The 12,360-nt window shown below is 29.5% G+C and overlaps 2 protein-coding genes across 2 annotated transcripts; one reads left to right on the top strand and one right to left on the bottom strand.

Moving 5' to 3' along the window:
* Nucleotides 1-651: 651 nt before the first annotated feature.
* LOC114374368 (amino acid transporter AVT6B-like) lies at nucleotides 652-1,641 on the bottom strand. Its single transcript, XM_028332006.1, has 2 exons — nucleotides 1,308-1,641; nucleotides 652-790 (listed from the first exon to the last, which is right to left on the bottom strand). The coding sequence occupies exons 1-2, from the start codon at nucleotides 1,405-1,407 to the stop codon at nucleotides 660-662; spliced, it is 231 nt and encodes a 76-aa protein (XP_028187807.1). The 5' UTR covers nucleotides 1,408-1,641; the 3' UTR covers nucleotides 652-659.
* A 5,502-nt stretch (nucleotides 1,642-7,143) lies between these two features.
* LOC114375450 lies at nucleotides 7,144-7,930 on the top strand. The gene has a single exon (XM_028333231.1). It carries the CDS (start codon nucleotides 7,168-7,170, stop codon nucleotides 7,657-7,659), a length of 492 nt encoding a protein of 163 aa, XP_028189032.1. The 5' UTR covers nucleotides 7,144-7,167; the 3' UTR covers nucleotides 7,660-7,930.
* The last annotated feature ends 4,430 nt before the right edge of the window (nucleotides 7,931-12,360 follow it).

Genomic DNA, 12,360 nt, shown 5'->3' on the forward strand with positions numbered 1-12,360 from the left:
TATGATACCGTACAACAATTATGTGGCGCACATTTAAGTGTCATTGTAGCTTGTGTTGTTGTTACTTTGTTTTTTTGTAAAAAATGTGACATAGTTGGATAAATTGACCAGATAAAATCGGTAAAAGCAACTCAATGAAATAGAAAAAAAAAAAAAGTAACTTTGTTTTTTACTTATTACTACCTCCATCTCTATAAATAAGATTCTTTTAATTAATTTATATTTTTTAAGAAAAATAATTTAGTTTATCACTTTAAATTTATCAATTATTTATACTAATCTTTCAAAATTATCTTTCATTTGTCTTTCTACTTAATTATTTCTTATTAAAGAATAATTAATGTTCGGAGAGAATACTGTAATTAATCACAGAGATTACAGGATAAAATTAATTAATGTAACTGACTTTTTGAAGAGAGGAACAAAAATTAAATCTTATATATAGGTATGGATGTAGTATATGTTTAGCCAATGCAAGCTCAGTCCCATATACAAGGAAATAAGGGTCTTATATCTATAGGGAATATAGGCATAGCAACAATAACCTCTACAATTACAACAGCAAAGATCACACTATAGCAAACTTATATGCCTTCACATACTTTTGAATATATATATATATATATATATATATATATATATATGATGAAAATATGAAATCATCTAGGTTGACGCGCACTGCATAGAAGACAACTGGAAATACAAGCACAAGATGCGGCGTCATTGAGCACAGAACCAAAAGGAATTCCAAGATCAGTGTCAAAATTGGCAAGCACATCATCAAGAGTTCCTTCACCAAATAGAAGGAATCCAAAGAAGCTTGTCAGTAAGTACACTAAAGCACATAGAGCAAATAAAGAGTGCACACAATGCAACCATCAGACTATATATCCATGAAGCAATCAGGGAGATCCAAATAGTTAACTGCAATCATGTCATGTTCCTTTGTAACTGAAACTTTTGCAACGGTTGTCCCTTTTTAACTTGGCCTTGGGGAATCAGTTTGAAAATTCTATATCAGACTTCAAGCGACCAAGCATAGGAAGCAAAAGATATACTGACATTCATCATGTTGTTAAGAAAGAATGAACTGTAAAATGCATAAATGGTTTGAACTCATGGTGTACAGCAAGAAACAAAAAAAGTAACAAGGATATTTTATTTTCAAATTTGTAGTTGTCAGATTGACCTCACATCATTTTTCATGCAAATTATAAAATAGCTTATAGTTATATATGTATGATGTGCATAAAAAACTAAAACAAAGGGAAATGAAATCTACACAAAGGCCTAAAAAATTTACATACCGTTGTAGTGGCAGGTATAGGCAGTCACAAGCACAGGAACAACAGTGAACAGTTCAAGAACTGATGCTACATCTGTAATGATCGGGAAGAGTCTGGGCATCTCAAGGCCTCCTATTATAATCTTGAAAATTGAGATTCACACAGCAATGACAACAAAAACAACTGCTAGTCCTACTGATAATGCGGATGTGAATTTCAATGAATCTGCAACAACCACAGAGAAGGTACATAAATCTTACAATAGTATAAAAATGAGCCTAGATCGATAATCATGATAAGAAATTTCCCATGATCCCAGTGTATAACTTGAACACAATAAATATTGCTCAAAGGATTTAATTTGTTGGTATGAAAAGCCAGATGTATGAAGTACCAAAGCAAAAGAATGCTCCTATCTTAAATTTATAAATGATGTCTACTATTTTTGGCCATATAGGCATCATATCCGTAATATAGTAGCATATACAGCAATAGAACAACACAGTTGTCCTAATTTTTCAGTTTTTTGTCCCCTTAATTTCTACCATTAAATATATATTTTCAATTCGTGACAAAGTGAGTAATGTGGAAATTAGAGCTAATGGCATGCAATTAATAGAGATTCCCAACTTATATTAAGCCTTACAGTTTGATTGGATTAATGGAAAAGGAATGAAATCTAGGAAAAGAATCTGATGGATTGACATTATTATTGTTTAGATTATTTAAAAGGTGGAATGGAATGGAACCAGACTAAATCAACTTGGTTGTCAACACTTCCAACAAAGAGTTTTAAGTAATTTGAAATGACAACAGCCTTTTAGCAACCCCTTAGCTTTGTCGCAAACACAACCATTGGTGGTCAAAACTAGAACTTAAAAATTCATTTATAAACATGAATCCCAGTGCTTCAGTCATTTTCCTCACACTGTTATCTAATCTACGGTCAACCATTTTCAGTAATTTGTAATTTAATAAGTGACACAGCTAATAATAAGTAATTTCAGTTATTTTCATGAAAAAGAAAAAAAAGTTGTTTGCAAAAAATATAACAGTAATGCCATTTGCACAAATGACTTTTTATGAGAAATGTAACAATTGTTATTTTTAATTAATCAAGAAGAATGAGTGTATATATACGAATGGAGAGAGAAATGGTTTTAATCAAGAAAAAATATTTTAAGAAACAATCTTTTTTATTATTATATTTATTGAATACAATTTTCGTATCAGTCGACATTTAAAAAATGATTTTTTTAATAAGACTAATTTCATTAAAGTACTAAAATAATACAGGTAGGTACTTTCTATAAATGTGGGGCTCTACCAATTTGTCCTTCATATAATTACAGTGGCTATTGATTCTCCCCCTCCCCACCACTATTCATGCCGGAAACGTGTCACAATACTTCCAACTCAACCTTCAAACTTTGTAAATGGCGAAAGGAAATAAACGCCAAGATTGACAAGGGATTTTGCTCAATTTTTTTTTTTTTTGAAAGACATTTTGCTCAAATATGGAATTTTGGTAATTTGCGAACCTTTAAGCATGAACATGTCAGATTAATAATGTAATATGCCATTACAAACTCTAACATTAAAGAGTTAAACATAGCATTCTCAAAATAAACAGAAAATTTATAGTGACAGCAGGGAGATAATCAGCAAGTACACCAAGTCATTTTCGAGAGAAAAGAATAAATATGAATGTCGTTTTCAGTTTTCACAATCAATTATTAGATTTTACTTTCAACTCAATAAATATTAACATATGATTTGAATTAAATTTTAACCCTTATTTGATAGGATAGAAATAGGAAAGTCAGATAAGATGGATATAATATGAGTTGATTGGTGAGAAAGACAAAGGGTGAAAATATTTTTAAAAAATAGTGTGACATATTTCCTTCTTTTTTCTATTTCTTTATTCATTTCTTCTCTGTTTTTCTTTAACAAAACATATAATTTTTAAGTGTAATTTTTTTAAAAAAATTACAATTTTTTTCATGAATTAGAAAGAGTACTTTTTATAAAGAAGATTTAAAATATTTTTGAAAAATTGATCTAATTATCCAAATACAGCTTAAAATATTAAAAAGTCTAAAAGATTAATAAATGAATGAATTTATTATAATTTGGTGTCACGGATGTGAAAAGGGTATAAAAGGAATATGGTTTTGAAAAATTAAAGGGTAAACAAGTTATTTTCGTTATTAAAGTTGTAGAATGGATAAATTTATCCCCGAAAGATAGACATTCAAATTTTAGTCCTCAAAGATGAAAAAAGTACGACAAATTTATTCATCCGTAAACTTTCTTATGTTAGTTAGTGTAAATGAAATAACCTATGTGGCACAAAGGAACGAAAATGTCACAAAAATTATTGTCAATATAGTTGTTGAATAAATTGGATCAAAGTGTTAATAAGTTTTTATTTGACCAAAATGTCAAACCTCAAATTTTATTTTATTTAAGGATAAAATATAATTTAATTTTTATCTTTCTCTCCCCTTTTTCTATAGTTACAAACATAACATTATAAAGAGTACTTAAAAGAAATAGGGAAACAAATATAAGTTAGAACAATCATAATAATAAGCATAATATTGATTAATGAATATAATTTGTCTATTTTTTTAAAAAAATTCTCATGTGACTATACATTACTCAAAAAATGAGACTCAAACAAAAATGTAGTCATTAAGTTCATCGTTACAAAAAAATGATTGGTACATTGTTATAATATTTTTTTATAAGGATTAACTTAATGATTATACATTTTTTTTAGTCTCATATTTTTTATAAGGTATTATCACATTAGAAATTTCATAACAATAAACAGATTATGTTTATTATTATGTTTGTTTTAACTTTTGTTTACTTCTCTATTATTTTAAGTGTTTATTATAATGTTATGTTTATTATAATAAAAAAATGAAGATTAAATTATATTTTATCTTTAAATGAAACTAAATTTGGAGTCTGAAAAATTAGTCAAATAAAAATTTATTGACATTTTGATTCATTTTATTCTGTAATCATGTTGACAATTATTTTTGTGATATTTTTGTTTCTTTGTGTCACATAGGCTCTTTCATTAACAAATAAAAAATTAACGAATAGATGAATTTGTTATATTTTTCTACTTTTAAGAACTAAAATTTAAATTTTTATCTTTTAAAGATAAAAATAATTATTTATTCAAAATTAAATAAAAAGAATTCTCTGCTGATATAGACAATGATTGAGTGGGGAAGGGAATCAGTGAAGAAGCTTCATGCTATGGTTTGAGGGGTGGGTCAGGTCGATCATTATTAATATAACAACCAAATATTTGAAAGGAAAAGAAAGACAAGTCCTTTTGAACAACATCATGGACCTCGAATTTACATACATTGAAAAAAGATTATTGCACTTTAGTTCCCCACTGAAAACCACATAAAAGGGAGGCATTGATGTATACTTTCTCTTTACTTCGTAGAGAAGAATTTCTTGATTAGATTAAGCATAACATTCAAGAAAGAGTGAAATCAATGAAGGTAGGTGTTATTCTTAGTCCCTGCAGTAGTATGTTTGCTGTTACTATTTGAAAGTAAAACAACATTAGAGGAATATTTAGTGTCTGTTTAGTTTGTCATTTTTTAGTTTGTGATTTGTAAAATTGATTATGAGTTCATGATTAATTTTGAATATATTTTTATATATTTGATTTCAAGTTAAAAAATAATATAAAATTAATTTTTAATTAAAATAATTTTAAGTAATTTTTATGTTGAATTTAACATTTTATATTAAACTATACTTCTAACTTAATTTTATAATAAAATATTCAAACATAAGTTATATAATTTTAAAATCAATTTTCTAAACCTTTATCAAACACAAGGTTATGGGAACATAACTTGTTTGCTTTGCATATGCATAAAATATATATATATATATATATATAATGTTGGATCCGGAAAAAGAAGCTAAGCAGTAGCAGGAATGGGTTATGGTGGCTGGAGAGGCTGCAGGGGTTTAACCCAGACCACCTTACGCCAGCTTCTGTCGAAGCTACTTATTTTTCAATCATTAATGTTAGTATTGTTTTATTTGCCTCCACGTGGCTTCTCATCTGCCTTGCCACTCTCCACACATTTGGGTCCTCATAATGTAGTACCAGGTTACATAAATAAATAATGAAACACAAATTTATACTGCTAGTGCTATATAAAAGTAAAAGCAATAAACTGTTTGATATGGTAGCATTAATATTGACCTAGCAATTCTCTAATTTTCAACATGATATCGCGAAAAGCACCATGTACTACTTTAATATAATCAAGAAAAACAAAACACTAAAGTCAGTCTGCTAAATCTCTCAGCATCGTCATTATGAAATAAAGTGCTCATAATGCACATTGCGACTAGCGAGAGAGCCAGAGATTGATTTTCACGTGTTAGAACAAAAAAAAAAAAGAGTTATATTAGTCATGAATAAAATAGTTATATCAAATTATACTCATATTTTAAAAATTAGTTATTCTTATACTTATAATACTCACTTATAATCTAGTTATTTATTAGATATGATTATAGTTATATAAATATCCAAATTATGAGCATTCTTAAAAATCAAGTTAAGAGTAAAATTTAATTGAAATTTTTTAGATACAACACATAAATTATTTAAAGTTATTTTAATTCAAAATCAATTCTAAAATTTTAAAATATAAAATAAAGCATATAAAAATGTATCAACATAATTCTGAATCTAAAATTAGTTTATGAGCATGAAACCAAATACATACTTATCCTTCTGGCGAACGCGATGGCGTGCTATTCGAAAACATAATTATTATTCGCTCATACGTATTTGAGTCCTTGAGTCAAGATAGGTTAAAATCTGACAAATTATTCCAAGAGTTACTTTGCATTAAGAATGAGTAATTGAATTTCCATCCATGTCAGAGAAAAAATTGAATTTACCGTTCCACTACTTTATCACATTTATCTTTGCATCCCAATCTTAATTTGGAAGGATAAGAAGATCAATCCAGCATCACCAAATAAAGGTTAGGTATGAAGGTGTTATCTCTAGGTAAAATTTGATTTTTTATTTACTTATTTAGAGATAGAAGAATCTGTTAAAAAACAATCAGAATAAAAAAATTCAAAGAAATTTGACCATGCAATTAAAAGAATTTATTTCGATTAAAAATGTGAATTTTGATGATTTCATTCATATCTGAGATTGAAAAGCAACGGAAAGTAAAATATTTTTTACAAATCAAAATACTATTTTATATGGTTGTAAAAAAGTTATGCGAAGGTAATTATTAAAGTTAGATGTAGACATTGAAATAATGTAATTTGATCGTTGATATTGTAAATTTATTTTTAATTTTTTTCAAAATTTTATTTTTTTAATCTCTATTTTTTATTATTATCAAAATTACTTACAAACTAATTATTGAATAAAAATACTTTTATCAAAAGTTATAGAAATTATTATCATAATTTACATTAAATATTAACTAATTTTCTATTAAGTTGAAAACTAGAAACTTATTTATTTTAAAAAATATATATAATAAAAAATAAATTTTATATCTCACTTCTAAATATTTATTTATTTAAAAAAACTCATTAATTATCTTAAAAATATTTTATTGTTAAAAAATAAATATAATTTTTAGCATTAACATAGTATCCTAAAAAAACCCAGACCTCACATTTTGCACTTGCTTCAATTCAAAACAAACCACAGTAATGCGAGCCTGTCAACACCAACTTACAGGCTGGAAAGTTGGAAAATGAAGATAATTTTAAATGTTCCCAGACTCCCTTGACTATATAAATTGTCCCTTCTCCAACTAATTAGTAATTACCACCCATAATGGGAAACTGCAGCTCCTCCGATTCCACTCAGCTTGCCACGGCCAAACTCCTTCTGCAAGACGGGAGGCTGCAGGAGTTCTCCTATCCGGTAAAGGTTTCCTTCCTCTTGCACAACTATCCCGCCTGCTTCATATGCAACTCCGACGAAATGGAATTCCACGACGTCGTTTCGCCCATCCACGAGGACCAAGTGCTGCAACCCGGACAACTCTATTTCGCGCTTCCATTGAGTCTCTTGAGGCACTCTTTGCAGCCTCACGAGATGGCTGCATTGGCCGTCAAGGCCAGCTCCGCGCTCATGAAAACCGCCCACAAATGCGGCTCTCGCCGAAAACAGATTTTGTTCTCTAACGAATATGACTCTAACCCTAAGCGCGTGTCTCCCACACTCGCTGCTGATGCCGGAACTGTACATAGGAGAGGAAGAGCCACTGGCGCTTCCGGTGGTAAGGGGAGGTTTGCGGCGTTGTTGAGTTCGATACCGGAGTAGGGGCTGTTTTGGAAGAAAATTATACGGTGGTGATTTTGTTCGTTTGTATATAAATAGTTTTTCTAAAAAAAGCTGTTTCAGATGAAGCGATTAGATTCTTGGAGATGAACTAAGTCGTTCGTGTTTTAGCATGAAAATGTTTTTTATTTCTTTTTTTTAACATTCTTTTTGCTTTAAGTTAAGTTTTAAATATATAATTATATTATAGATTTGGAGAAAAGACTTTGTGTTCAAGTAATTCTATAAAAGTTGAGTAAGATTATTTCTTATATACGATAGTATTTTGCAAAACATTTTCTTTATTTGTATGTTCGATTACATGGATAATTGATTTTAATTTTAAGCTTAGAATTGATTATGAATTTAAATAATTTTGAGTAGTTTTTATGTTGGATAACTTTTGTTTTACTGAATCTCACTCTTACTTTAATTTTACAATAAAAATATTTAATGATAAATGATATTATTTCAAAATTAATTATGAATAGTAATATAAGTGTAATCACTCAGGCATATATAAGTGTAATCAATTTTCCTATTATATAATTACCAGCCTTGTACGCAAAAAGGAGTTCATGATTATAAACTAAATACAACTTCACACGGAAGAATCGTATGTATTATAATGCAAACTAAGATAAAGACGGGCCTGGTGTAGTCGTGTTGCGACAAAAGTAGAACGTAGTAGAGGACAGCATAAGAAACAGAGAGCAAGAATGAGGTGAGACTAAAAAACGACGGAAGGAATTCTGGATCCATGGTGAAATGAGAAAAACGACGGAATACATTTTCGGATGGATTACTCAAAGGGTTAAATAAGCAAACCTAGGTATGATTGAATGGGTTGACGAACGTAACCTTATCCTTATCCGATCCTTAGGCAGCTTAAAATCCAAAGAGATGGGACAGAGAAATATAATTATGCACGTAAAATGTTCTTTTCCAGTTTTGGACTTTTCATATTGATCCAATTCTTCCAAAGGTTGACAGTTGAGTTGAGGCTATTATATTTTGTACTATATATAATTAAATTAAAGAGATCTACGGTGAACAATAGTTTGATATATAAGATACCAAACGGGTGAGTGTTGAAGGGAATGAACAATTGGAGGGGTGGCATGCTATAGGACGATTGAAGGAAGGAGAAGAAATCTTGGTTGAGCCAAATAAATGTCTCCATTTTAGGCAAATTGACCAAATTGGGTTAATTTTTTAAACTATTTTTCAAAAGGAGTCTCTTTTGAGATTAATTTCAGGGGATCTTTTTTTTTTTTTAAGGTATTTCGTCAAGGAGACTGACGATAGGCACAATGTATTTCGCTATTTGTATTTCATCAAGGAGGCTGACGATACAGATGATACACATGACAATAGGCACAATGTATTTCGCTATTTGTAATGGTGAAATACACTCTTCTTGCTGTCTATCACGTATATCAATTGTATCGCGAGTCAACTTGACAGAATCGCTAGTAACATCAGTGAATCTCTCACATATCGCGTCTCGACCGTGTTTCACAAGTCTCCTTATCAGAATGTCTTTAAAAAAAAAGATTCCCTCTAATTAATTTCAAAAGAGACTACTTTTAAAAAATAATTTGTAAAATTAACCTCATTTGATCAATTTACCCTCCATTTTATGTGTAAAACTAAAAACTAAAAGGCGGGGACCCAAGATAGCAAAGAGTGGTGGAGAAGCAAGTAAAGAGTACAAATTGGCATAGAAATCATAGGCCATGCCGGACCCAATATAACGAGTCAGAGTAGGAAGGGTGGGATGAGGGTATTAGGTGAGAGTACTATCTGTCCGTTGTGGAATTGTTTACAGCTGTAACAAGCCTGTTCGTACAGTAATAAGAAAATGTTTCGTCAACAATTAATATGTTATTAAACACTTACACAGAGTTAAAATTAAGTCATTCAACATAAGAATGTATTAAAGTTGAAATTGAAATTTGCAAGTAGTATCTTAATTTAATTTTTTGTTGGTGAAAATAATTTTTAATTACTTATTTTTTGACTAAATTTTATATTAGTCATACTTTTTTCTGTTAAATAAGAGGATTAACACAAAAAATTCAACACTTAGAAAGAAAGTAAAAAAATAGGAAAAATATAGATATAATAAGAAAAGAAATGAGAGATATTAATGGGATATATGAAATGAAAAATGATGGGTGAATGGATACTCATAATAATAATAATAATATAAAAAAAAATCAGATCAAATTGGCTTACACTTGTCATGACTCATATGGGTCCTAACTTAGCTCAAACGAATGAGAGTGAATCAAACAGAGCCCCATCTCGTGTGCATGCACAAAATATAAATTTGGATCTGACTTTTTTGTTGTCTTTTTTTATGTTGTTTTATTAAAATAATAATATATAACAATTATGTTAATACTTAATAATGATATTTAATTTTAAAAATTATAAAAATTATATATTTTTGAAAGGTAATATAAGTACAGTACAGAAAAGAAGACAGTAAAAAAGCCAAATTTGTAAAAAAATACAGTTACAGGCTGAGATGATGATGGTGATGGATGAGTGCCCAATTAAGCTGGTACGTGCAACTTGGGAAGGTGCTGCATATAAAATCGTACTGTCGTGACAATGCAAATGTGACCACTCAGCACGTACTAGTTACTGCTACTACCACACTTACCGAACCTGAATAAGGTTTGTTTGGACAAGGCCATTTTGTTTTCGGCCATTCTATATTTCTATTTTGGTTAGATGTGGAATAATTGGGAGATTGAGGTCCCAAAGTTTGTTAAATCAATTACATATTAGGTTGTCACTAATTAATATGACAATTAAGTTTAGTGCATGGAGAATGCTCTCCCTTGTACAGCTGTCATGATGCCATGACTTATGACTCGGGTACAGTTATGCCAAATCGAATTTAATTTCTAACAAAATATAGGTGCATTCCATCAATATTTTCAAAAGAAAAAAATAAATAAATTTCACAAATTATTTTGAATTTATAATTGTATTGTATATAAGAGGATTTCTCTATATAAAACTAGCTAGTCCCATTGACTGTCGTGATTCAAAATCAGGGGTTCACTTATGACTATAACTGCTGAGATAAAATGTGTAATTAATTAAGATTTATTATAAACATTATTTTTCAAAATGGTACCCATCAGATACCTAAAAAGTAGACCAAATTCTATAAACACCATAAGTTTTAGAATCCTCAAAATACAACACCCTTGTAAAACTAGTCCCATTGAATGTCGCTTGCATATTTAAAATTCAGGTAAAGTGGAGCCAGAAGTAGCATTCGTTTACTACTTTGCATAGCATAAAACCGGGGAAAGAATGAAGGAGAGTAATAAAACACACGTTTGATTTACGGTTACGTCTATGGTGTTGGTCTACCGCCATTACTGTGGGGCTTTAGTTTTGATACAATACACGATAAGTGTTTTTTTATAGTCAAATATAAGTTATAAATTTATTTTATTTTTTTTTGTTAAGGGGAGAATTAAATCCATCACTTTTTTCATTCTTCATTTTTCTTTTATTATCAAATCAAACTTATAACTTTCTTGCACAGGAAGTGTTAATAATACCTTTTAAAAAATTCGCAGAGTACTTATTAATTGAAATTTGTGTGTCTTTTGCTAGTTTATGAATATGATTTATCAAATAGAAAAGGGGACTCTCATACATAGTGAAACTCAAGTAAATTTCACTTAGTAGGAGAGTGTGTAAAAAACTGATAAAGAATATGTTGTTACTATTTCTGATAAATATATTGCATGCATTAGCTTAGTGGTCGGTAAAGCAGGTAAGATGAAATTTTTTATTACATTTGCAAACTAGCACTTCGTGTAAAAAAGGCCCGGCTCACTCGCTATTAATTTATAGAACTAATTTTGGACGGAACAAGGTTAAAGAGAAGAAATAACTCTTTTTTTTTGTCTCATTGATTAAGATACACTTAAAGAAGTGAATTTTTAATGCAAAATTATCTAGTGGGAATTGTTCAGGGAGAGCAAAAGTTTTAAGTTCTTTCAGAATCCTGTGTGGAGGCAGCTGCATTAATGGCCGTTGTGCTTGTAAATTAATGGACGGTGTGACCTTTTGGGAGTTTAATCATATTGGCAATAATGGATGTTATTTGTAGGTACAATGTTGGAGTTTTTTCCTTAAATTAATAAATTAAGCAGGGAAAGGCTCCCGAGCTTTTGCTTGGGTCCTTTGTACCGTAATCCACCTTAAATGAGTTGCAGGACTTGTTTTTTTAGTCAAATTGCAGGACTTTTGAGTTTAAACTTCAAAGCATGAGTGGACTTTAGTTCTCTATATATAATATATAATCTATGGATAAAATGAATTTTGAAGCATTTATATCATTCATTATATATATGTTTCGGTGTAAAGATAAGGCTCCAATAAAGATAGATATGTTGATTTCTTGGATCCTAACTTAGTTGACTGCTGTTTGAAGCTTATGGAAGAGCATGGTATCCCAGTGAATGGTGATGCTTATTTGTTTAGTTGTAATAAAATTCCCTGTATGCTACTTTAAAAGAATAACGAAGTTTAAATGATTCATTTATCTCAAAAAGATGAGACTTAAAGTTTTGGATTTAGTTCGTTAATTTAGCTTATTCAAAATGTTTTATACATTGGAGAAAATATGGTCCTGATTTTTATTTATTTTTACTTTCTTACTTA

The sequence above is a fragment of the Glycine soja genome, chromosome 11 (assembly GCF_004193775.1).
Source record: "Glycine soja cultivar W05 chromosome 11, ASM419377v2, whole genome shotgun sequence".
NCBI classification, from domain to species: domain Eukaryota; kingdom Viridiplantae; phylum Streptophyta; class Magnoliopsida; order Fabales; family Fabaceae; genus Glycine; species Glycine soja.

Bases quoted from the DNA above. Each gene is read 5' to 3' on its own strand.
- LOC114374368 (XM_028332006.1), bottom strand. From the start codon at position 1,407: ATGCCCAGACTCTTCCCGATCATTACAGATGTAGCATCAGTTCTTGAA. The intron at 791-1,307 runs GTATGTAAATTT...TATTTGGTGAAG, and splicing joins CTATACCTGCCACTACAACG to GAACTCTTGATGATGTGCTT.
- LOC114375450 (XM_028333231.1), top strand. From the start codon at position 7,168: ATGGGAAACTGCAGCTCCTCCGATTCCACTCAGCTTGCCACGGCCAAA.